At 44.2% G+C, this 21,526-nt stretch overlaps 2 protein-coding genes and 1 long non-coding RNA gene across 5 annotated transcripts in view; 1 reads left to right on the top strand and 2 right to left on the bottom strand.

Annotated features, from left to right (window-relative positions):
• The window catches only part of MX2 (MX dynamin like GTPase 2), a 44,141-nt gene extending 38,856 nt beyond the window's left edge, over positions 1–5,285 (bottom strand). Inside the window, exon 1 of the mRNA XM_050784557.1 lies at positions 5,140–5,285. The gene's annotated coding sequence lies outside the window, so the exon portion shown is untranslated. The remainder of the gene's footprint in view (positions 1–5,139) is intronic.
• LOC126950703 (uncharacterized) lies at positions 898–9,898 on the top strand. Its single transcript, XR_007724263.1, has 2 exons — positions 898–1,165; positions 9,163–9,898. It is a non-coding gene; the product is annotated as an uncharacterized LOC126950703 (long non-coding RNA).
• FAM3B (FAM3 metabolism regulating signaling molecule B) overlaps positions 9,858–21,526 on the bottom strand; it is a 68,584-nt gene continuing 56,915 nt past the window's right edge. For all 3 annotated transcript variants that reach the window (XM_050784591.1, XM_050784590.1, XM_050784592.1), the window contains exons 7-8: positions 20,632–20,764; positions 9,858–10,095 (exon numbers count right to left, since the gene is read on the bottom strand). In XM_050784591.1, the coding sequence (XP_050640548.1) occupies positions 10,006–10,095; positions 20,632–20,764 (223 nt within the window). In that variant the 3' untranslated portion in view covers positions 9,858–10,005. The remainder of the gene's footprint in view (positions 10,096–20,631; positions 20,765–21,526) is intronic.

A 21,526-nucleotide genomic window follows, 5' to 3' on the forward strand; every position in this document is an offset into this window, starting at 1 on the left:
ATGGACTTTGACTTGAAGAGAAAGTGCAGGTCTTGAGAGAGAGGAACTGAAAAACCAAGAAGACAGCTGGTGAGAGAAGAGAAGGGAGAAGACGACGTGGCTGTCAGGGTGCAGGGGACACCCAAGTTAAGAGTTAAGACAAAGATGAGGAACAAGGTGAGGCCAGAATCCAGGAAGGAGCTACCGAGGGCCAGGTGGGGGGTGACGGATCCAAGGAAGGAGAGCAAGGCCTTGGTAAGATGCGGTGGGCCCAGAGGAGAAGCGAGGTCAGGTGAGCTGGAATGGTCAGCTCTTTGTGGAACGAATGACTCTGTACTGCTGAGCCGCAAGATTTGGAGTTGCTGTCAACATCGAGGCAACTGTTAAACCAGGGAGCTGCCAAATATTTTCAAGGGATGACCAGGCCAGGAGTCTGAAGACTGAGAAGTATGCATTCTGGATAAATTGAAAATTGGTAAGAAAATAGGAGGGGATCCGTTTTTCTTAGAGGATCAAGCTTGGAAAGTCCCTCCTTCTGATTGAGAATAAAAAAAGGGATTTGGTTTATTGCAGCTCCCACACTAGCAGGCTGCTTTGCGTCTTCCAGTTTTAGTCATTGACAGGTTCTGCATCAGACACTTCCTACAACATTACCACCTTATTCGGGTTTCCCCATAGAATCATTCACTGCAAAACAGCCACTTAACATGGTCCTGCCTGCCTCCCAGGAGTGTCAAAAGAAAATATGATCCCATGGAAAAGGTCTCCGTTTTTTTTTTTTTAATAAAATTTCACTCAAGAACATACCCATGGATTTATTTAATCTCCTTAATATAAATAAATTATGTTAAGATTGTATTAGTCTCATGAATATGCAATCACAACAAATTACCTTGCAGAAGTCCAAGCTAGTCAAATTTGCTCTCCTGGTGAATCCAGGAGCTCTCTCTTGTTCAAGAATGAGAGAGACAATTGTCCTGTCCTCCCTTAGCCTTGGCCTTGGCCTTGGGAGGCTGAGACTCTGGCCAGCTTGAGTGATGCGGATCCTGAGAGCACTCCCGGGTAGGCATTTGCCCCGGTGGAACGCCTCGTCAGAGCAGTGCACAGCAGACACCCGCGGAGGATCCACACAGGGGCTGAACACCGGGAAGGAGCTGGCGCTTTAAGTCCGGACATCTGAAACTTGGTAAGACTGCTCACCCACTCCATTTGAGTGGAAGCGTGGCCTGATCACCCACGGCGTGCCTGTACCGGCATTTTGGTTTTTTTTTTTTGACTTGACTTGAATTAATTGCCTGATATTTTGGTTTAGTTTTGTTTTTGACTTGAATTGCTTGATAAACAGGCATGCCTTTATTGGCACTTTGGTTTTGGTTCTGCTTTTGACTTGGCTTAAATTGCTTGACAAATAGGTGTGCCTCTAACAACACTTTGGTTTTAGTTTTGATTCTGATTTAGTGTAAATTAGATGAGTGAGTGATCTTTTACCCTTTCCTTCTTGTAGTGTGAATGTTGTTTTGTCTCAAGAGAAAAATAGGTCAGACACAAAGTAAGCCCACTCCGCTAGGAACTCTGTTAAAACATTTCAAAAAGAAAAAAGGAAAGTCATCAAATCATCAAAACTTACTCTATTAAAATGCATGTTACAGAACCTTAAGAAAGGTTTTGCAGGAGATTATAGAGTTAAGTTAACCCCTTAGAGGTTAAGATCTCTGTGTGAATTAGAACTGCCCTCTTTTGGTGTTGGATGGCCCACCAAAGGAACTATAGACAGAGAACAATTGGCCATGTATTTAAGGTGGTGACGGGTCGGAGGACAGCCAGTGTACCTAGATCAATTCCTTTATATTGACTCACGGTTAAATACAATATAGACAAAACCGGCATAAATTTAGCCCTGTTTAACAGCTTATTGCAAAAAAAGCCAAAAGTAAAAGTAAGAGCAGCTTCGCCAGCAGACACAGAGTTAAAAAAGGGAGTCCCAGAAACAGTAAGAGAAGCCAGTTTCACAGGAGCTGCCAGAGATAATAGAAATTCTTTCTCCATATGTCCTAGCCTACCCCGCTTTACTGAGGCCAACAACCCCCTCAGAAATGAGATTCAGGAGCTAACACGCCCCAGGTCTCCCCTCGAAGGGGAGGATCGGAGCCTCAAGAGGCCAAGGAAGGAAGTCAAGATAGTCAAGTGGGCCGTCTCGGATCTGGTCTTGCTCCAGCTATGCAAATGCCTCTCAGGGAGACGCAAGGACCTGTCTATTATAATGACCAGGCCTACATCCATGGGGGCAACAGACTTTCATCTATCAGCCCTTTTCAACCATTGATCTACTAAACTGGAAACACCCTGAACCTGCCACCTTGCTCCCGGCAGCTAGAGCCCTGTGGACATGACTGTGTAGAGGTGTTGGACTCCAGTTTACTCCAGCAGACCTGACCTCCGGGACCAGCCTTGGGCATCAGTAGACCAGGAGTTATATGTGGGCGGGAACAGCTTCATCAACCCACAAGGAGAGAGATGTGCAGAGCATGCGGTGATAACCCTGGACACTGTTGTTAAGCTGAGCTCATTGCTTTAATTCGGGCCTTAGAACTCAGTGAAGGTAAGACTGTAAACATTTACACTGACTCTCGGTATAATGCCTGTTTAGCCCTCCAAGTGCATGGAGAATTATATAAAGAAAAGAGCCTGTTAAACTCTAGGAAAAAGGGAAAAAAACACCCAGAGAATGCAACTCAGCTTCAGTGTTTGCAGAGGTACTGAGAAGCACTTCTGCAGAAGCTAAGAGTTGGTAGAAAAAAGCAAGTAATATAAGAAAAGATTTCGGGAATGCTTCAAGGAGCTGACAAAAGCCTAAGTCAGTTTTAAAAGAGCTTCTATAAAGAATTCTGGTTTTACACCCCATTTAACCCTGAGGCTGCTGAAAATCAGTATATAGTGAATACTTCATTTGTAAAGCAAGCCCAAGGTAACATCAAGCAGAAGCTGCAGGTATGAATGCCACCTAGTCTATAAAAGTGGCCACCAAGGTGTATGTTAACTGTAACCAAGGAACAAAACTGGGAAAGAGCAAAAGAGAAAGAAAGACTAAGTGTAAAAAAAAAAAAAAATTAGCACTGCACGGGTTTAACACAGGTTTGATCCTAGGTCTTCATTTAGAAAATAGTTTCCAGCTAAAAAAATTTAAAACCCTCATTATAAATATATTACTAGTAATAGAAACTTGCTTGCTGTTCCCCTGTGTATTACACTTGCTCCTTCAAATGATAAAAGGTTTTGTAGCTATCATGGTTCATCAGAAAACTTCAGCATGAGTGTATTACATAAAACACTATCACTCTGTCTTGCAAAGAGACTCAAAAAGTAAAAACAAAAGTAGAACTCCCACTAATCAGTGAAAATTCTCAAAGCGGGGAATAAGGAAGGAGACCACTACTACTCCTGCTGCCCTCCTCCCCCCACCTTGCCTAGTTCACAAGACAGGAGGAAAGAGAGAAAGAAACAAAAGTAAGATAAATAGCTGACAACCTTGACACCACCACCTGGCCCTAGGAGTTAAAAAAAAGTAGTAATAATAACATCAACCCCTTACCTAAACTACTTGTGTTATCTGTAGATTCCAGACACTATATTAAAAAAGCATTGTAAAACTTTTTGTTCTGTAGCTGATGCATGTAGCCCCCAGTCACGTTTCCCATGCTTGCTCGATTTATCACGACCCTTTCATGTGGACCCCTTAAAGTTGTAAGCCTTTAAAAAGGCCAGGTATTTCTTTTTCAGGGAGTTCGGCTCTTAATATGCGAGTCTGCCGATGCTCACGGCCGAATAAAAAACCTCTTCCTTCTTTAATCCTGTCTGAGGAGTTTTGTCTGCGGCTCGTCCTGCTACAGTACCATTGCACTCCAGCCTGGGAAACAGAGCAGGAAGACCCTGTCTCAAAAAAGAAAAAGAAAAAGAAAAAAAGAAAGAAAAAAAATTGCACATCCAAAGGGAGTCAAAAGTGCTTCAGAGGGTAGGATGGGGGTGGGAAGTAGAGCAGAGTAAAAGGAGGAGAGGGTGCGAGGAAAGATAGCTTGGAACGCTGATCTTTTTAAACTGCTGCAGACAACATTCTAAACACAAAATAAGAAAGAACAGTGTTCAAAAGGTGTCATCAAAGCTGAATGGGGTAGCTCACGCCTATAATCCTAGTGCTTTGGGAGGTTGAGGCGTAAGGACTTCTTGAGCAAGCGAGTTTGAGACCAGCCTGGGCAACATAGAGAGCCCTTGTCTCTACAAAAATAAAAAATAAAATAAAATGAACCAGGTGTGGTGGTGCACACCTGTAGTCCCAGCTATTTGGGAGGCTGAGGTGGGAGGATCCTTTGAGTCCGGGAGCTTGAGACTGCAGTGAGCCATGATCGCACCACTGCACTCCAGCCTGGGGAACAGAGTGAGACCTTGTCTCAAAAAAAAAAAAAAAAAAAGGCATCATTGATACCACCATGTCTCCTTTCCACTCTGTATCAATTATAAAATGGACTTCAGCCCCCAGAGTGCAGGCGATCCAGGGTGCAGTGGTCCAGAGTGCTGGAGCTGGCCCCCACTGGCTGGGAACTGGCCACGGTGGGAACATTCACACCATGAGAACAGAAGAGAATCTGCAAAGGCTAGAAATCAGGCACCACCCCCCGCCCCACCCCGCCCTGCCCCATGACAGCCAATTTCCCAGCATATGACCGTCACCAAGGTCACGTCAGAGCATCACAAATACCACAAAAGAAGGAACACTTGAAGCCCTCCGAGACAGCTTTTGGGGCACAATGCTCCTTATTTAACCCCCAGACTTTGTAGAACGCTGAGCAAAGCTGTCCTAAAAACCACCCTTTTGTGTTCACCCAACTTTTAGCCAGATCAGGATGGAGGCCACCCTGTCCCCAGGGCCAGCCACTTCCCCTCCAGAGTCTCTCTGTGCACAGGGCTACTGGGGGCTGGAGGCAACATGGGCTCTTTCTGAGCCTCACACCAGAGGCAGCATCAGAATCTTATCTTTACGGCTCCTGACTCCCAGCACATGCCACGTTCACCAAGCAGATGTCATGTCACTAGGGAAATATTTTTTAAACGCGCATCTGCTGTGCATCAGACACAAAGCAGCCCTCCCTGCACTGGCCCCATTCTTACCGCTGCACGTCCAGGATGGAGAAATCGTCTCTTCCCTTTCCTCCACTTCACTTTTATGTGGTGTGTGAACCACTCCCTCCCCTGCTCCGTCACCAACAAACAGGGAGAGAAATGAAACTACTTGATCTGGCCACAGAAATGAAACTGAGTTATCAGCATGCTCTCCAGATGACTCAGAGAGTGGTCCTCAAACTCGAGCTGCATCCAAATCCTGGGAGAGCTGTGGAGACGGGGTGGCAGTTCCCCCCCCCTTGCCGGAGAGTCTGATCTATCAGGTCTGGGCTGGGCCTGAGAATCAGCATTGCTAACAGATTCCAGGGGAGGCTGGCATAGGGGCAGCTCCAGAGTGGCTCAGTCACTGGAAGGCTCTGCCATGACAGTGCCATCCAGTACCACCTGTGTGGCTCTGAAATGTGATTACCGTGACCAAGGGACCGGACTTTGAACTCCATGTAATTTGAATTAATAGCCATGTGTGGTTCGGGTATTGGACCTCACAGATGCACTGCTGGTACAGCCCGGGGACATGCTCTCAGGTACATGATCTGAACACTCTGAGCTGTCCTGCTTAGCTTCATGCCTGAGCCGCACCTGACAAATGTCACGTCTCCCCTCGTTAGGTGTGGAAAACCCAAAGAAGGAAGGTCAACAGCTTTCTGCAAGCACCTGTGCCTCAGATCCCCGACTCATAGCCAAGATGGTTTTCTTCCCATTGGAGATAAGGAGGCCCCAGGACAAACCCCAGGCTCCGGAACTCAGCCCCACACTGGCTGCATGTCATCTTTCTGGTCCTCAGTTACTTTTCACTGCAAAAGTGAAGGTGCACAACCGCGTGCTCCCTAAGGCTTCCTGCTCTGTGACCAAAGTCAAGGAAGGCCAGGCATTCCCATCACCGGAGCCAAGAGGTCTGGGAACCTCCAGGAAGAGCCTTCCAGACACCGGGGAGGGGACCAAGCCTCTTGAGGACTGGCAGTGATGGCTGGGAGGGAGGAAGTAGGCTCTCAGCTCTCCTTTCCACCCGTGATCCTCTCCCAAACAAAAATCGACTTTACACATTAAAAAAAAAAAAAATCCTGAGCACCTCTTTGCTAAGTCATTGTAATGACTTCCCTTGAGCGCAGGCTTAGCTTTACAGAAGATATTTAGAAACTTAAAAATGTTTTTCAAAACCTTGGCATTAGAAATATTAATGCCAGGAGATCATCGTCAGGATCACCTATCCCTGAATCACTTTTCTTCCCGAGAGCCCGGGGACAGATGCTGAGGAGTGAGGGGAGGAATTTGAATCTCAGACTTGGCAGCATGATATGACATTTGGTTTCACTAGGAATGTCTTTCACAACAGGGCCTGGACCGGCCTACTGCTTCAAGGAAGGCACAAAGAAAGGCCTCAGAGAAGCCAGACAGAGGGACATGAGCAGTTTGGGCCAACTCAGGGGACCCTCCACCCTCCATCAAAGCAGTATCTCCCTCCTGCACGCCCCTCACCAGCCACCCTGGGAAGGACCAGAGGTGCCTGCGCATGCAAACTTCAAGGACAGGGTTCTTGCGTTCTGAGCGCTATGCCCTGAGGGTGAATGAATGTCCCACGCAGCATCCAAGCACAGGGGCCGGGGCCAGGGCCAGGGCTGGAAAAGATGCTGCTGCTCGGGCCTCGGTCACAGCCGCCGGGTGGAGCTCTTTCCTCAGCTGCACATCAGGGAGCGTTACAGTGTGCAGCTTGGTAAAGAGGTGAAGTCCAGAAGCCCCAGTGCCCGCCTCCTGCTCTGGCACACTGACTCTATGGAAAGCACCAGCGCCTCTGTGTGCTGATGAAGTTTCTGGCCACCTGGAAGCACCTGCAGCACCTGGAGCCATCTAGAGCCAGCATGCATCCACTCTCCCATGGCCTCTCCAGTCACAGTAGGAGAGATCAAGCATTTAAATGCTTCCCTGGATTAACAAGACAAAGGCAATGGTGAAGTGCTGTAGACAAGCAGGGTTCTTACCTGGGGTGTGTCCCTCCCAGCAGAGCACAGGAGCAGCAGATGCACCTTGGAGTGGAACTCCACCCTCTCATTGTCCGTGTGACCTGGCTCTTTGTTTCTTTTTTGTTTGTTTGAGATGGAGTCTCACTCTGTTGCCCAGGCTGGAGTGCTGTGGTGAGATATCTGCTCACTGCAACCTCGGCCTCCCAGGTTCAAGCGATCCTCCCACCTCAGCCTCCCAAATAGCTGGGATTACAGCAAGTCCCACCATGCCCAGCTAATTTGTTTTGTATTTTTAGTAGAGATAGAGTTTTACCATGTTGGCCAGGTTGGTCACGAACTCCTGACCTCAAGCGATCTGCCCATCTTGGCCCCCCAAAGTGCTGGGAATTTGGTTGTGAGCCACTGCACCCAGCCTGGCTCTTTGGTCCTTAGCCTCTCTGTGCCTCACCAGTTCCACTGGGTTAAATCATCATGATCCTGTCACAGGGCGGGTGTGAGCAGTGACCAGCAGGGTCCATATCGGGCAGGGAATGTGACTCTGACGTGGCCAGCCCCCTTGCATGGTGTCCGCTGGTGGGGGACTGGGCTGGGGGCTGGCAGTGCCTAGCACCTTTAGAGATGGAATGACAGTCTCCACACTGAAGACCACATTGTAGGGAAACATCAACAGGATGTGGAAATGAATGGCAATTCACAGTCCTGTGCCCCGGGCGCAGACACAGCAGTGATCTGCAGGGATAGCAGAAGTCCAAGGGGCCATCACTGGGTAGGAGGGGCCGTGGTCACAAGAACTTCACAGCCCAAAGCTGGATCCCTGGGCAATGCCTGGCCAGGAGTGCCCCTGAGGCCTATTCCATGACAGTGAACTAAGATCAACGATGCTACAAAAATATAGCAATTTCGGCCAGAATAAAAATGTACTGCCCTCCTTTTTTCATACACAAAAATGTCTATGCATACCAAGAGCTTAGCACTTACCAGGGCCTATATTAGTTTTGTGGGGCTTCCATCATGAAGAACCACACCTGAGTAGCCTAAACAGCAGAGGTCTCTGGTCTCACAACTCTGGAGGCCAGAAGTTCCAAATTGAGGTGTCAGGACTGTGCTCCCTCGGAAGTCTCTAGGGGAGACCCTGTTCCAGGCCTCTCTCCAGCTTCCCATGGTTTGCTGGTGATTTGGGGTGTTGCTTGGCATACAGGTGCATCATCCCAGTCTCTGGGTGGGTGTGTCCAAATTTCTCCTTTTTATAAGAACACCAGTCCTGATAGGTGGGGGCCCACGCACCCTACTCTAGGACCACTTGATCCTTACTGACGGCATCTGCAGTTAACCTGTTTTCAAATAAGGTTGCATTCCGAGATCCTGGGGGTTAGAACTTCAGCGGATGAAATTTTGGGGGATACAGTTCAGCCCCTACTGGGATCTGAGCCATGACCCCATCCAATGGTTTGCAGCCTCCCTTGCAGACACCAGGCTCCCTGAGGGGCCTCTGCCCAGGGCAGGGCTCACAGGCTGGGTGATGCTCCTCCCTGAGCTAGAGCACTGCTTGGCTCTCAGCAGTCATCAGGTCATTGCATCTCCACTCACAGTGGCCACCCCCTTCCCTGGAAGAGGGCCGTCATGCAGCCCACAGCCACACTGCCCATGGTTTGCTGGGGCCCCTGAGGGAGGGGTTGACATCCTCTGGCCTCACTGACCTGGCGCCTCCCATGTTTGGGGCCTTGGTATGTGAGCAGGTGGGGCTGACACATCAGGCCACGAGCTTAGTGAGGCTTGGAGGCTGGATTTCTGTTCCCTCCCTGGCTTTCATACCTGACAGGGGACACCCCTTCAGCCTGGCTTTTCACACCTAGGGCTCAGCCGTGGCTGCCCTGTGGCCACACTAACACAAACAAGAAATCAATGCTCTTATAAGCCACTGAGACTTGGGGCAGTTTGTTACTGTGAGAATGCTGGAATTCAGGGTGCCGTGTAGCACCATGTTTTAAAAAGGAGTCCTGCCAACAAAAATGCTTGGAAACCATTCATCTATCCCAACTCTTTTATTTTACAGATGAGATATAGAGGCTCAGAGAAGCAGTATTAACCTGGCACCAAAGTCTCCTAGCTCTTCTGGGGCCAGGCCCGGGAAAGAGGTGAGAATGGACACCTGGCACCGACTGCTAGCCCTAGTGACTCTATTTTCTTAGCCCCGAATCACACACATCATCTGACCCACCATTTCAGCAAGTGTGGAACATCCTGGACTCTTGGATGTACTGCTGCATCTTCCAGAGAGTGAGGTGTTCGGTTGCCCTCCTGAGAGCTGAACAGCCTGGCATGAAGGCAGGGACTGTGTACTGTGCCGCTGTACCAGAGCTGGGAGGTACCCAGAGTTGTGGAATGAATGAATACATTCACAGGCCCACAGGAAGACTGCAAGAGCTCAACTTGAGTTGAACAAGGAGGTTACCTAAGCCCTCAGAACTGCTGCTAATTCTCCCGGCAGAAGGAGACGACTGTCGGAAACTAGGAGGTGCTCGGTGATAATGGAATAAAGGTTTTCTCTCTGCAGAGCTGTCTGGACCACACAGGGGTCACACTTAGATCTGATCATAACATAGCTCCACCTGGACAAGTTGTTTCACCCAACCCTCTTTCCAGCTTGAATCACATCATTACCTTTAAGAATTTCCATTCGTTTTAGTTTCCTGCTAACTGACATCTTCACTATATAAAATACTGGTATAAAAATACTGTGTACCAAGATTTGATACAACTAGCAAATGTTCATTGGTTTACAACAAACCCAAAATACTCATCAACTATGGACTGTTGGATTTAGAAAAATAAGATTGTTGAGCGATTCCAGCTGCATTTGTTTATACAGAACACATTTATTAAGGACCCTGCAGTGTCAGCTTGGTTCTTTGGGTATGCAGCCTTCTATCTGGATCTCTGCAGGCCAGCCAGAATATCTGTTGTTCTTAGTATCAGAGTGGTTGATCTGTGTAGAGAAAAGAAGAGTTTTATTTATTCATTAATCTAATAAACAAGTATTTAATCAGTGTCAGCTGTGAGCAGACACAGCCACTTCCTAGATGTGAATTTGCTCCAACCAAAGCTGGGTGTTTGATTTCCAATACATTTCTTAATAATATATTTTTAAATTTAAATTAATATATAATAGATGTACATATTTTTGGGGTATATGTGATAATGTGATATATCCATATCATGTGTATCAGGGTAACTGGGATATCCATCACCTTAAATTACTTTTTCTTTATGAGAGGTACATTCAAATTATTCTCCTCTATTTTGAAATGTATGATAGATGATTTTAAACTACAGGTGCTCTAACGATCTATTGAACACTATGTCTTATTTCTTCTAACTGTATATTTATATCCTGTTTTTTAACAATATTTGAAGCAGTTGTTAATACGGCTGTAGAACTTTCTGCAATGATGAAAATGTTCTATAATCTACCTATTTGGTGGAGTAGCCCATAGCCACAGTAGGTTATGGAGTACAGATGGTCCCCAACTCATGGTGGTTTGACTTTACAATGGTGCAAAGGAGGTAATGCATTCAGTAGAAGCTATACTCCGAGGACCCACACAACCATTCTGTGTTTCACTTCCAGTACAGTGTTCAATAATTCCATGAGACTCTCAACACTTTATTGTAAAATAGGCTTTGTGTTAGGTGATTTTGCCAACTACAGTCTACTGTTAAGTGTTTTGAGCATGTTTAAGGTAAGCTAAGCTAAGCTATCATCTTTGATAGGTTAGGTATGCTAAATGCATTTTCAATTTACAATATTTTCAAATACGATGCTTTTATTGGGATGTAAGCTGAAGAGCATCTGTACTTTAAACGTGAATAGTGCAACTGATAAACCAAAATTTGAATTCTATTTAATTTTAATGAATTTAAGTATAAAATGTAAATTTAGCTAGTAGGTATCATATTGGACAGTGTAGCTCTAATGTTTAGTTTTCAACTCTGGGGGTAAAACTACATGTTTATATATATGTGTGTGTGTGTGTGTGTGTGTGTGTGTGTGTGTGTGTGTGTGCGTATGTATTTTTTTTCCCAGAGTTCTTGCAGAGTTCCTTGCTCAGCAAATGTGTATTCATCCTGAAGTGGGTTTAGTCCTCTATATCTTCAACTCTTTCACAGATAATAGAGCACCTTAACTTGATGCTTAAATAAAGTAAGGTGCATTTTATTAATAACCTTGGAATTCTAGTAATATTATCCCTTTTTATATAACAGCTTTACTGGGATATAATTCACATAGTATAAAATCCACCAATGTAAAGTCTGTAATTCAATGGTTTTAGTATGGTCACAGAGCTGTGCAACCATCACCATGGTCAATTTTAAAACATTTTCATCACCCAAACAAGAAGCCATGTACCCATTAGCAGCCACGAATCTCCTTTCCCCCCACCCTAGGCAGCCACGAATCTCCTTTCTGACTCTGTGGATCCTCTCATTCTGGAAATTTCATATAAATGGAATCACACAATATGTGACCTTTTGTGTGTATTTGTTTGTTTCACTTAGTCTGTTTTCAAGGTTCATCCATATTGTAGCATGTATCAGAACTTTATTTCTTTATGTATTTCAATATATTCCATTGTATGGCTATACCATATTTTATATATACATTTCTTAGCCATTAATCAGACATTTGGGTTGATTCCATTTTTTGGCTATTATAAATAATGTTATGTGTGCACAAGTTTCTGTGTGGACCTATGTTTTCATTCTCTTGGGTATATACAAACAAGTGTAATTGTTGGGTCATAGGGTCACTGTATGTTTAACTTTTTGAGGAACTGCCAGAATGTTTCCCAAAGCAGCTGTACCATTTTACATTTCCTCCACTAGTGCATGAGGGTTCTAATTCCTCCATATTCTCACCAGCACTTCATATTATGTCTTTTTAAAAATCATAGCCAACCTAGTAAGTGTTAGGGGGTATCTCATTATGGTTTTGATTTGTGTTTTTCTGAAAACGAATGATGTTGAGTTTCTTTTCATGTGCTTATTGATCATTTGTATATCTTCTTTGAAGTAACATCTATTCAGATCTTTGTCCATTTTTAAATTGGGTTGTCTTTTTATTATTGAGCTGTAAGAGTTCTTTATGTATTCTAGATTCAGGTCCCTTATTTGCAAATATTTTCTCCCATTCTGTGGTTTATCTTTCACTTTCTAGAAGGTGTCCTTTGAAGCACAAAAGTGTTTTTTTTTTAACCTTTAAGTTCAGGGGTACATGTGCAGGATGTGCAGGTTTGTTCATAGGTAAACATGCATCATGGGGGTTTGTTGTACAGATTATTTCATCATCCAGGTATTAAGCCTAGTATCCATTAGTTATTTTTCCTGATTCTCTCCCTCCTCCCACCTTCCAGCCTCTGATAGGCCCCTCTGTTGTGTGTTGTTCCGCTCCATGTGATAGTGTGTTTTCATCATTTAGCTCCTACTTATCAGTGGGATCATGTGACACTTGATTTTCTGTTCCTGCATTAGTTTGTTAAAGATAATGGCCTCCAGCTCCATACATGTCCCTGCAAAGAACATTATCTCATTCTTTTTTATGGTTGCATATTATTTCATGACGTACATGTATCACATTTTCTTTATCCAGTCTATCTTCAATGGGCATTTGGGTTGACTCCATGTCTTTGCTATTGTGGATAGTTTTGTAATGAACATACGTGTTCATGTGTCTTTATGATATAACAGTTTACATTCCTTTGTTTTTTGAATATTAAATTTTACTTATAACAAATATAATTTGTTAGGAATATTCCCAGTAAGGGGATTGCTGGTCGAATAGTATTTCTGTCTTTAGGTCTCTGAGGAATTGCCACGTCTTCCACAATGGTTGAACTAATTTACACTTCCATCAACAGTGTAAAAGCATTCCTTTTTCTCTACAACCTTGCTAGCATCTGTTATTTTTTGACTTTTTAATAACAGCCATTCTGACTGGTGTGAGATGGCATCCCATTGTGGTTTTGATGTGCATTTCTCTAATGATCAGTGATGCTGAGCTTTTTTTCATACGCTTGATGGCCACATGAATGTCTTCTTTTGAGAAACGTCTGTTCATGCCCTTTGTCTTATTAATGGGATTTTTTTTGGTAAATTTGTTTAAGTTCCTTACAGATGCTGGATATTAGACCTTTGTTAGATGCATAATTTGCAAAAATTTTCTCCCATTCTAAAGGTTGTCTGTTTATTCAGTTGATAGATTATTTTGCTGGAAGGACAAAAGTTTTAATTTGCTGAAGGGCAACTTACTTTTCTTTTTTTTTTTATTATTATACTTTAAGTTCTAGGGTACATGTGCACAGCATGCAAGTTTGTTACATATGTATACATGTGCCATGTTGGTGTGCTTCACCCATTAACTCATCATTTACATTAGGTATATCTCCTAATGCTATCCCTCCCCCCTCCCCCTACCCCACGACAGGCCCTGGTGTGTGATGTTCCCCTTCCTGTGTCCAAGTGTTCTCATTGTTTAATTCCCACCTATGAGTGAGAACATGCAGTGTTTGCTTTTCTGTTCTTGTGATAGTTTGCTGAGAATGATGGTTTCCAGCTTCATCCATGTCCCTACAAAGGACATGCACTCATCCTTTTTTATGGCTGCATAGTATTCCATGGTGTATATGTGCCACATTTTCTTAATCCAGTCTATCATTGATAGACATTTGGGTTGGTTCCAAGTCTTTGCTATTGTGAATAGTGCCACAATAAACATACGTGTGCATGTGTCTTTATAGCAGCATGATTTATAATCCTTTGGGTATATCCCCAGTAATGGGATGGCTGGGTCAAATGGTATTTCTAGTTCTAGATCCTTGAGGAATCGCCACACTGTCTTCCACAATAGTTGAACTAGTTTACAGTCCCACCAACAGTGTAAAAGTGTTCCTATTTCTCCACATCCTCTCCAGCACCTGTTGTTTCCTAACTTTTTAATGATTGCCATTCTAATTGGTGTGAGATGGTATATCATTGTGGTTTTGATTTGCATTTCTCTGGTGACCAGTGATAACGAGCATTTTTTCATGTGTCTGTTGCCTGCATAAATGTCTTCTTTTGAGAAGGGTCTGTTCATATCCTTCGCTCACTTTTTGATGGGGTCATTTTTTTCTTGTAAATTTGTTTGAGTTCTTTGTAGATTCTGGATATTAGCCCTTTGTCAGATGAATAGATTGCAAAAATTTTCTCCCATTCTGTAGGTTGCCTGCTCACTCTGATGGTAGTTTCTTTTGCTGTGCAGAAGTTCTTTAGTTTAATTAAATCCCATTTGTCAATTTTGGCTTCTGTTGCCATTGCTTTTGGTGTTTTAAACATGAAGTCCTTGCCCATGCCTATGTCCTGAATGGTAATGCCTAGGTTTTCTTCTAGGGTTTTTATGGCTTTAGGTCCAACATTTAAGTCTTTAATCCATCTTGAATTAATTTTTGTATAAGGTGTAAGGAAGGGATCCAGTTTTAGCTTTCTACATATGACTAGCCAGTTTTCCCAGCACCATTTATTAAATAGGGAATCCTTTCCCCATTTCTTGTTTTTGTCAGGTTTGTCAAAGATCAGATGGTTGTAGATATGTGGTATTATTTCTGAGGGCTCTGTTCTGTTCCATTGGTCTATATGTCTGTTTTGGTACCAGTACCATGCTGTTTTGGTTACTGTAGCCTTGTAGTATAGTTTGAAGTCAGGTAGTGTGATGCCTCCAGCTTTGTTCTTTTGGCTAAGGATTGTCTTGGCAATGCGGGCTCCTTTTTGGTTCCATATTAACTTTAAAGTAGTTTTTTCCAATTCTGTGAAGAAAGTCATTGGTAGCTTAATGGGGATGTCATTGAATCTATAAATGACCTTGGGCAGTATGGCCATTTTCACGTTATTGATTCTTCCTATCCATGAGCATGGAATGTTCTTCCATTTGTTTGTGTCCTCTTTTATTTCATTGAGCAGTGGTTTGTAGTTCTCCTTGAAGAGGTCTTTCACATCCCTTGTAAGTTGGATTCCTAGGTATTTTATTCTCTTTGAAGTATTTTATTCTCCTTCTTTTGTTGTTAGTGATGTCATAACTAAGAAACCATTGCTTAAACCAAAGTCACAAAAATTTATGCCTCTGTTTTCCTCTAAGAGTTTAATAGTGTTAGCACTTCAATTTACATATTCGGTTTACTGTTACTTAATTTTTGTATATAGTGTGAGGTAGGGTCCAAATCTATTCTTTTCCATGTGAATATCCAGCTTTCCCAATACCATTTGTTGCAGAGATGATTCATTCCCCATTAAACAATCTTGGCACTCTTGTCTAAAGTGAATTGATCAAAAATGTGAGAACATGCACATCTGCTGGAGTCTAAATTCTATTTAATTTCTCTGTATGCCTATCTTTATGCCAGAGTGACAGTATCTCAATCACAGCAGCTTTGTGTTATGTTTTGAAATTGGGACATGTGAGCCCTGCAACTTTGTTCTTTTTCAAGAACATTAAAAAGATGTTTTTGTTATTTGGGTCTCTTGAATTTCCATATGAATTTTAGGATAAACTTTTCAATTTCTACAAAAGATATCAACTTGGATTCTAGTAGGAATTGTGTTAAATCTGTAGATCAATTAATACAGTATTGAGATCTTAACAATATTAAAATTTCTGACCCATGAACATGGAATATCTTTTTTTTAGGTCCTCAATTTCTTTCAACGTGTTTTACTGTTTTCAGTGTACTAGTCTTGCATCTCCTATGTTAACTTTATTCCTAGGTATTTTATTTTTTTGATACTGTTATAATTGCTTTCTGAATTTCATTTTCAGGTTGTTCATTGCAAGTAAAGAGAAGTATAATTGAGTTTTTACATTGATTTTTGTGTCCTGCAACTTCGCTAAACTTGATATAAGTTCAAATAGTATTTTAGTGGACTTCTTAGGATTTCTATTAAGTTGGTGCAATTACTTTTGCATCAGCCTAATATATATAAAAATCATGTCATCTGTAAACAGAAATAGTTTTATTTATTTATTTATTTATTTATTTATTTATTTATTTATTTATTTTTGAGATGGAGTTTCACTCATGTTGCCCAGCCTGGAATGCAGTGGCACTATCTTGGCTCTGCAACCTCTGCCTTCTGGTTTCAAGCGATTCTCCTGCCTCAGCTTCCTGAGTAGCTGGGATTACAGGCACCTGCCACCATGCCTGGCTAATTTTTTGTATTTTTAGTAGAGATGGGATTTCACCATGTTGGCCAGGCTGGTCTTGAACTCCTGACCTCATGATCTGCCTGCCTTGGCCTCCCAAAGTGCTAGATAGATTACAGGCGTGAGCCACTGCACCCGGTCTACTTCTTCCTTTCTAATGTGACAACAGATCTTTCTTCTCTTTCTTCTCTCCCTTTCCTTCCTTCCTTCTTTCCTTCCTTCCTTCCTTCTTTCCTTCCTTCCTTCCTTCCTTCCTTTCTCTTTCCTTCTCCTTCCTTTCCTCTTTTTTTTCTTTCTTTTTCTCCCTTCCCTTCCCTTCCTTCCTTCTCACCCCTTCCTTCCTTCCTCCCTTCCCTTCCTTCTGTCTCCCTCTCTTTCCCCTCCCTTCCTTCTTAGAATCTCCACTACAATGTTGAAAAATGTATCAATGATGAATATCCTTGCCTCATTGCTGATCTTAGAGAAAAAACATTCTGGTTTTCACCATCAAGTATGCTATTAGCTAGGAGTAAATTCTCTTTTACGTTTAGTTTGTTGAACGTTCTTTATCGTAAAGGGGTGTTGAATTTGTCAAATTTTTTTTTCTGTGTCTGTTAAGATAGTCACGTCGTTTTGCTTTTCATTCTATTAATGTTGTACACATTACATTGACTGATTTTTGGATGTTAAGCCAACTTTGTATGTCTGGGATAAATCCCACTTGTCTCATATATCCCTTCTTAAAAACACCCTTCAGATTAATGTATTCATTGTTGAGACTCTGGAAATCTTAAAAGGTGGCTCCTGCCTTTAAAAGCTAGCAATCCAAGCATGAAAAGGCAAATAACAACAATGCAAAGTACTGCATGCCCTCTCAGGGAAGGTACAAAATGCCAAGGGCATTACCGGCAGTGGTGGCAGGGCCAGAGAGGCTTCTCAGAAGAAACAGCCTTGAGGTGGATCTTTAAGGCGGCTTTGAGAAGGCACCCCCTGCACGGAGGGAGGCAGGTGCAGAGGTCCACACGTGGAAAGTTACTGCAGGAGTATAAAGACGAGACCTGAACAGAACAAGCATATGCGCTGCAGGGTGTGGGAAGAGCAGCCACTCATGAGGCTTTGCTGGGGTGCTGAGCACACAAAGCATGGGAGGGGCTGAGTGGGGCTCAAGACAAGGGTCTGTGCTCCGGTTAGGATCACCAGGGACAAGACTCAGACCATGCTGGAGATGATGAGAATGACGGCTCCTCCTGCTGTGTCGTGCTTGTCATGGAGCAAGGCAGGCTCCGCTACCCACAGTTCAGGGTGCAGAAGAGGCTCAGGCCTATGAAGTGCCAGCCTCAGGTCATGCAGTCAGGGTGGCCAAGTCCAGATCTAAACCAGGTTATCCTCACTTCCAAGACTCCTGTCCTTATTTATTTCTCAGTTTCCTTCCTCCTATAAAACCAAGAGGTTGGATGGAATAATCTTTGAAGTTCCTTGTACTTTAAAATTCAATTCAGCAGGTAGTGGGGTCATTAAAGGCTCTGCATGAGAGTGGCCCAGGCACTGTGCCTAGAAAGCCGACTCCTGGAATAGCAGGTGGAGTGGGAGTGAACAGGGGGCTGGGGAGACCCCTGAGGACTCAGGAGGCCCTCCCAACATGGGTACACCATCCTTAGGGAAATATATCACCTGCAAGTCTGAATAGCCAAAGTAACACAGACACAAATGGTTCCTTCAATGGCACTTGTCTCAAGCTCGTGGTAAGACCTGTCTTGAAGCCCTGGCTACCAGTCCAGGCCTCGCCAACATTTAAGCAAACATCCTTTAGCGCCCCTGAACCAGAGCAACTCTAGTAACTCTCCAGCACTGACTGCTTGCTATGTTCAGGTCTCATCTTTATACTCCTGTAGTAACTTGGATAACTTTTAGCTGACACAAGTGGGCAAAACAGGCATTTTCCTGAAATTCACTTGGAGCCGCCATTTCCAAACACATTCCTTTTCTAAATTCAGTCCTGTGACATCCAGTCTTTCTCTTGATTTCTCCCATTCCAGAAACTCTTTCATATGAAGGAAATCATAAGGAAGGACCACCACTATCTCTGTGCAATTCCAATGAGGTTTTTGTTTTCTATTACTTAGCTAAACATTAATAAAGAACCTGTTTGATGAGATGTTAACATTTGAGTTAAAAAGAATTTCAGCCTCACACCCCCGCCTTTCTGATACAGTCTGGACACTCTCATAAATAAGCTGGAGAACTGCAGCATTGGTAGTAATAATAACCACGGATGCTCGCGTGCATGGGCCGATCCCTGTGTGGCACAACGCCCCGGCTGCCAGGAGTACCTGCTCACTGTCACCCTTGCTGGTTAAATAAGCTGGGGTGGTTAGATAAGGTAGGACAAGGCCCCTGGAGATGCTGAAGGGGACTGTGGAGCTGGGAAGGAGGGAAAGAGGAGGAGGAGGAACAGGGTAAAAGTGGGGAAGGAGCAGAGAAGTCGGAGGACGCTGTTAAGGGGAAGTGTGGGTATGTATGTGGAATCAGGGCCTCCATTATCTAACCACCCCAGCCGGGGAGCTCCAGGAAGGCCCAGCTGTTCTGGGTTACAGGACTCCACTCTGAGCTTCATGTGTTTATCTTCTTTCATCTTCAGGAGTCCTTCTGTGACAGGAACTATCTTTATTCACCTCTCACAGGTGATGATTCTGAGCACAAAGGGGTAGATAACCTTCCAAGACCACACAGCCAGGTGGATAAAGCCTGGACGTTCTGAAGATGCCAGCCTGTGGCACAATCACACAAGGGATCGGAGAGAAGAGGGCCGAGTATTCGCTCCCCAGGGTCGGCCTGAGGAAATCCCGGGGAGAATGGGGTGCACACCGCAGCACAGCTGCTGGCCCTGGAGGAGGCAGGAAAGCTGGAGCCCAGAGAGGTGACGTGACTTAAGATCACATGACGTCCCCTCGCAAAACTAACACAGGATCCCAAGCCCCTGCTTCCCTGTTGTGTGTCTGGTTCAGCTTGCCCTCAATGTGGGTCCAGGCAGTGGTGGAGCCCAAGAAGCCCCACCAATCAGAGCTCAGAGAGTGCCTCTCTTGTTAGGGCAGACCCATGACAGCTCACTGTATAAGCAAGTGCCCAGGCACAATCATAAGCAAGGAGGGGTCGAGGCCAGGGCCCTGGGAAACATTCCCTACATGTTCTGCAGGGCTGACTTCCTGGCTCTAGAGGAATATGAAGTCACAGGGGCAAAACATGCTTGTTTAGATGCATGCTAAAATAACCATGGTTTCTAGCCTCCAGAACATGAGACTAGAGGGGGTCACAGAAGGTCTAGGGTTTCCTGGGAACTAGTCACAAGTTATCTGGTTGTGTGGCCTGCACTGAAGTCACACCTTATACAGGCCCCTTCTCCTCCACCTCAGGTGGTCATGGCAACAAGAAGATGCTGAGCTGCTTCTGTTGCTTGTCTTTCTTCCCAGAACTGTATCCACACCAGACAGCACAAGGAGGCAGACTAGGACCAAATGTCAGAGCCTGAAATCAGAAGCAGCCTACTGCACACCCTGGAGACGTAGAAATCTCTGCTTTCTTGGAATTTCTAGCTAAGTGGAAAGGAGGCCCTTATCCTCAGAAGGTATAATGGGGAGTGCTTGCTCCTTGGCCATGCAGCACAATTTCCTCCTCTTCTGCACCGGTTACCGCAGCATCATTTCCTGGAGAGGAGAACTCTCTGACATTCTCCAGGACGTCATGATTGTCATCGGATGCTCAGCTTGTTACTGCCACACATTTTACAAACCCTCAGTTGGAATTTTCACAGGAGACTTAGTGGTTGGTAAGTAAGAACGTCATTTTTTGCTCTTTACTTCTCTTTGATAAATAAAGGTCATAAAGGGAGGGACTTAGAATCAATCGTGCACATGTGTGCAGCATTGATTTGGTGTCCAGCCTCTTCTGCATGTTTGGCGTTCACCCTGTCTGTTCATGCTCTCAGCCATCTTAAGAGGTGAGCTCTCTCACTTTCCCCGTAGCAGGGGCTTGGGGAGGTAAACCTCCTGCCCAAGGAAGAAGAGGCCCAGGACAGACCACGTTGGCTGCAGCATGGTGAAAAATCAATACCAACAGCCCATTCAGAATTTTCTACTTTGAAAGAGATTGGAGAAGTTTGAAACTTCTGTCCGGATCTAATGCTGATCTCATGGAAACAGTTGACAAAACTCTTATGTTTGGAGACAGGGAGTTATAACATTACCACCAGAATGTTTTCAAGTCACAGCACTTACTATACTCACCACTGGTGGGAAGGGACATTTAAAAACCACTCACCTTTTCTCTCTGAATTTCGGAAGGGAGTTCAAAGCCTTTTGCTGCAAGAAATACCCAGCTAGACCTGAATTTCATGTTCCTGATTTCTTTACTTCCAAGTTCTTCTATGGCATTCTTTGCATCATTATTCAGTCTGCAGGACAAAGGTAAAAGCATGTGAGCATCTCAGGGAGATGTGGAGGGGAGTGGAGCCCTGCTCTGGGTGTATTACACTGTGCGTCCTTGGACGGAGGTTTCTAAACACATTTATCTCCTGCTGCAGTGCATGACACACAGTGGCAGCTAAGAGGCACACGTGCTTCTTGAGGATGTCACATTTCTAGTTAACCATTGGACATCCAGAGCCATTTTAGACCCCAATTTGGGACACAGAATTCTACCTCTCAATTCTGGAAAGCCCTTGTGCTTTGGGGTTCAATCACAGGCCCACTCTCAGCCAACACAATTTTCGGCTATTGCTCTGCCCCTTGTTTACTGACCACAAAATAAGGTGGAGAGAAGTTGCTGAAAGATGAAAGCAAATGTCAAAACTACCCCCTTTTCATAATCTGAAAAGTCCGCATCAAAAAGGAAAAAGAAATGTAAACAATACTGCCACTGCAAACAGTAAGATTTAGAGGAAGTGACAGGAGGGTAGACAGGAAAGTAAACGGTTAAGTTTAGATTGTTCTAAGTGAGTGAAATCAGAGTTTTTCAAAGTATGTGCTAAGGAACTTCGGTTTGGTAAGATGCTCCATGAAAAAAGGAATCTGAGGTCAGATACATTTGGGAAACGCTGTGGGCAGTAGCCCTATCTGGGAAATTCACAATGCAAATAGGCACTTTGAAGGTTCTTAGACATTCTGCAGCAAAGACAAAGGTTTGGTTTACTTAGTAAGATACACTCTGAGAAGCA

This window comes from Macaca thibetana, chromosome 3 (genome assembly GCF_024542745.1).
Source record: "Macaca thibetana thibetana isolate TM-01 chromosome 3, ASM2454274v1, whole genome shotgun sequence".
In the NCBI taxonomy this organism is placed as follows: domain Eukaryota; kingdom Metazoa; phylum Chordata; class Mammalia; order Primates; family Cercopithecidae; genus Macaca; species Macaca thibetana.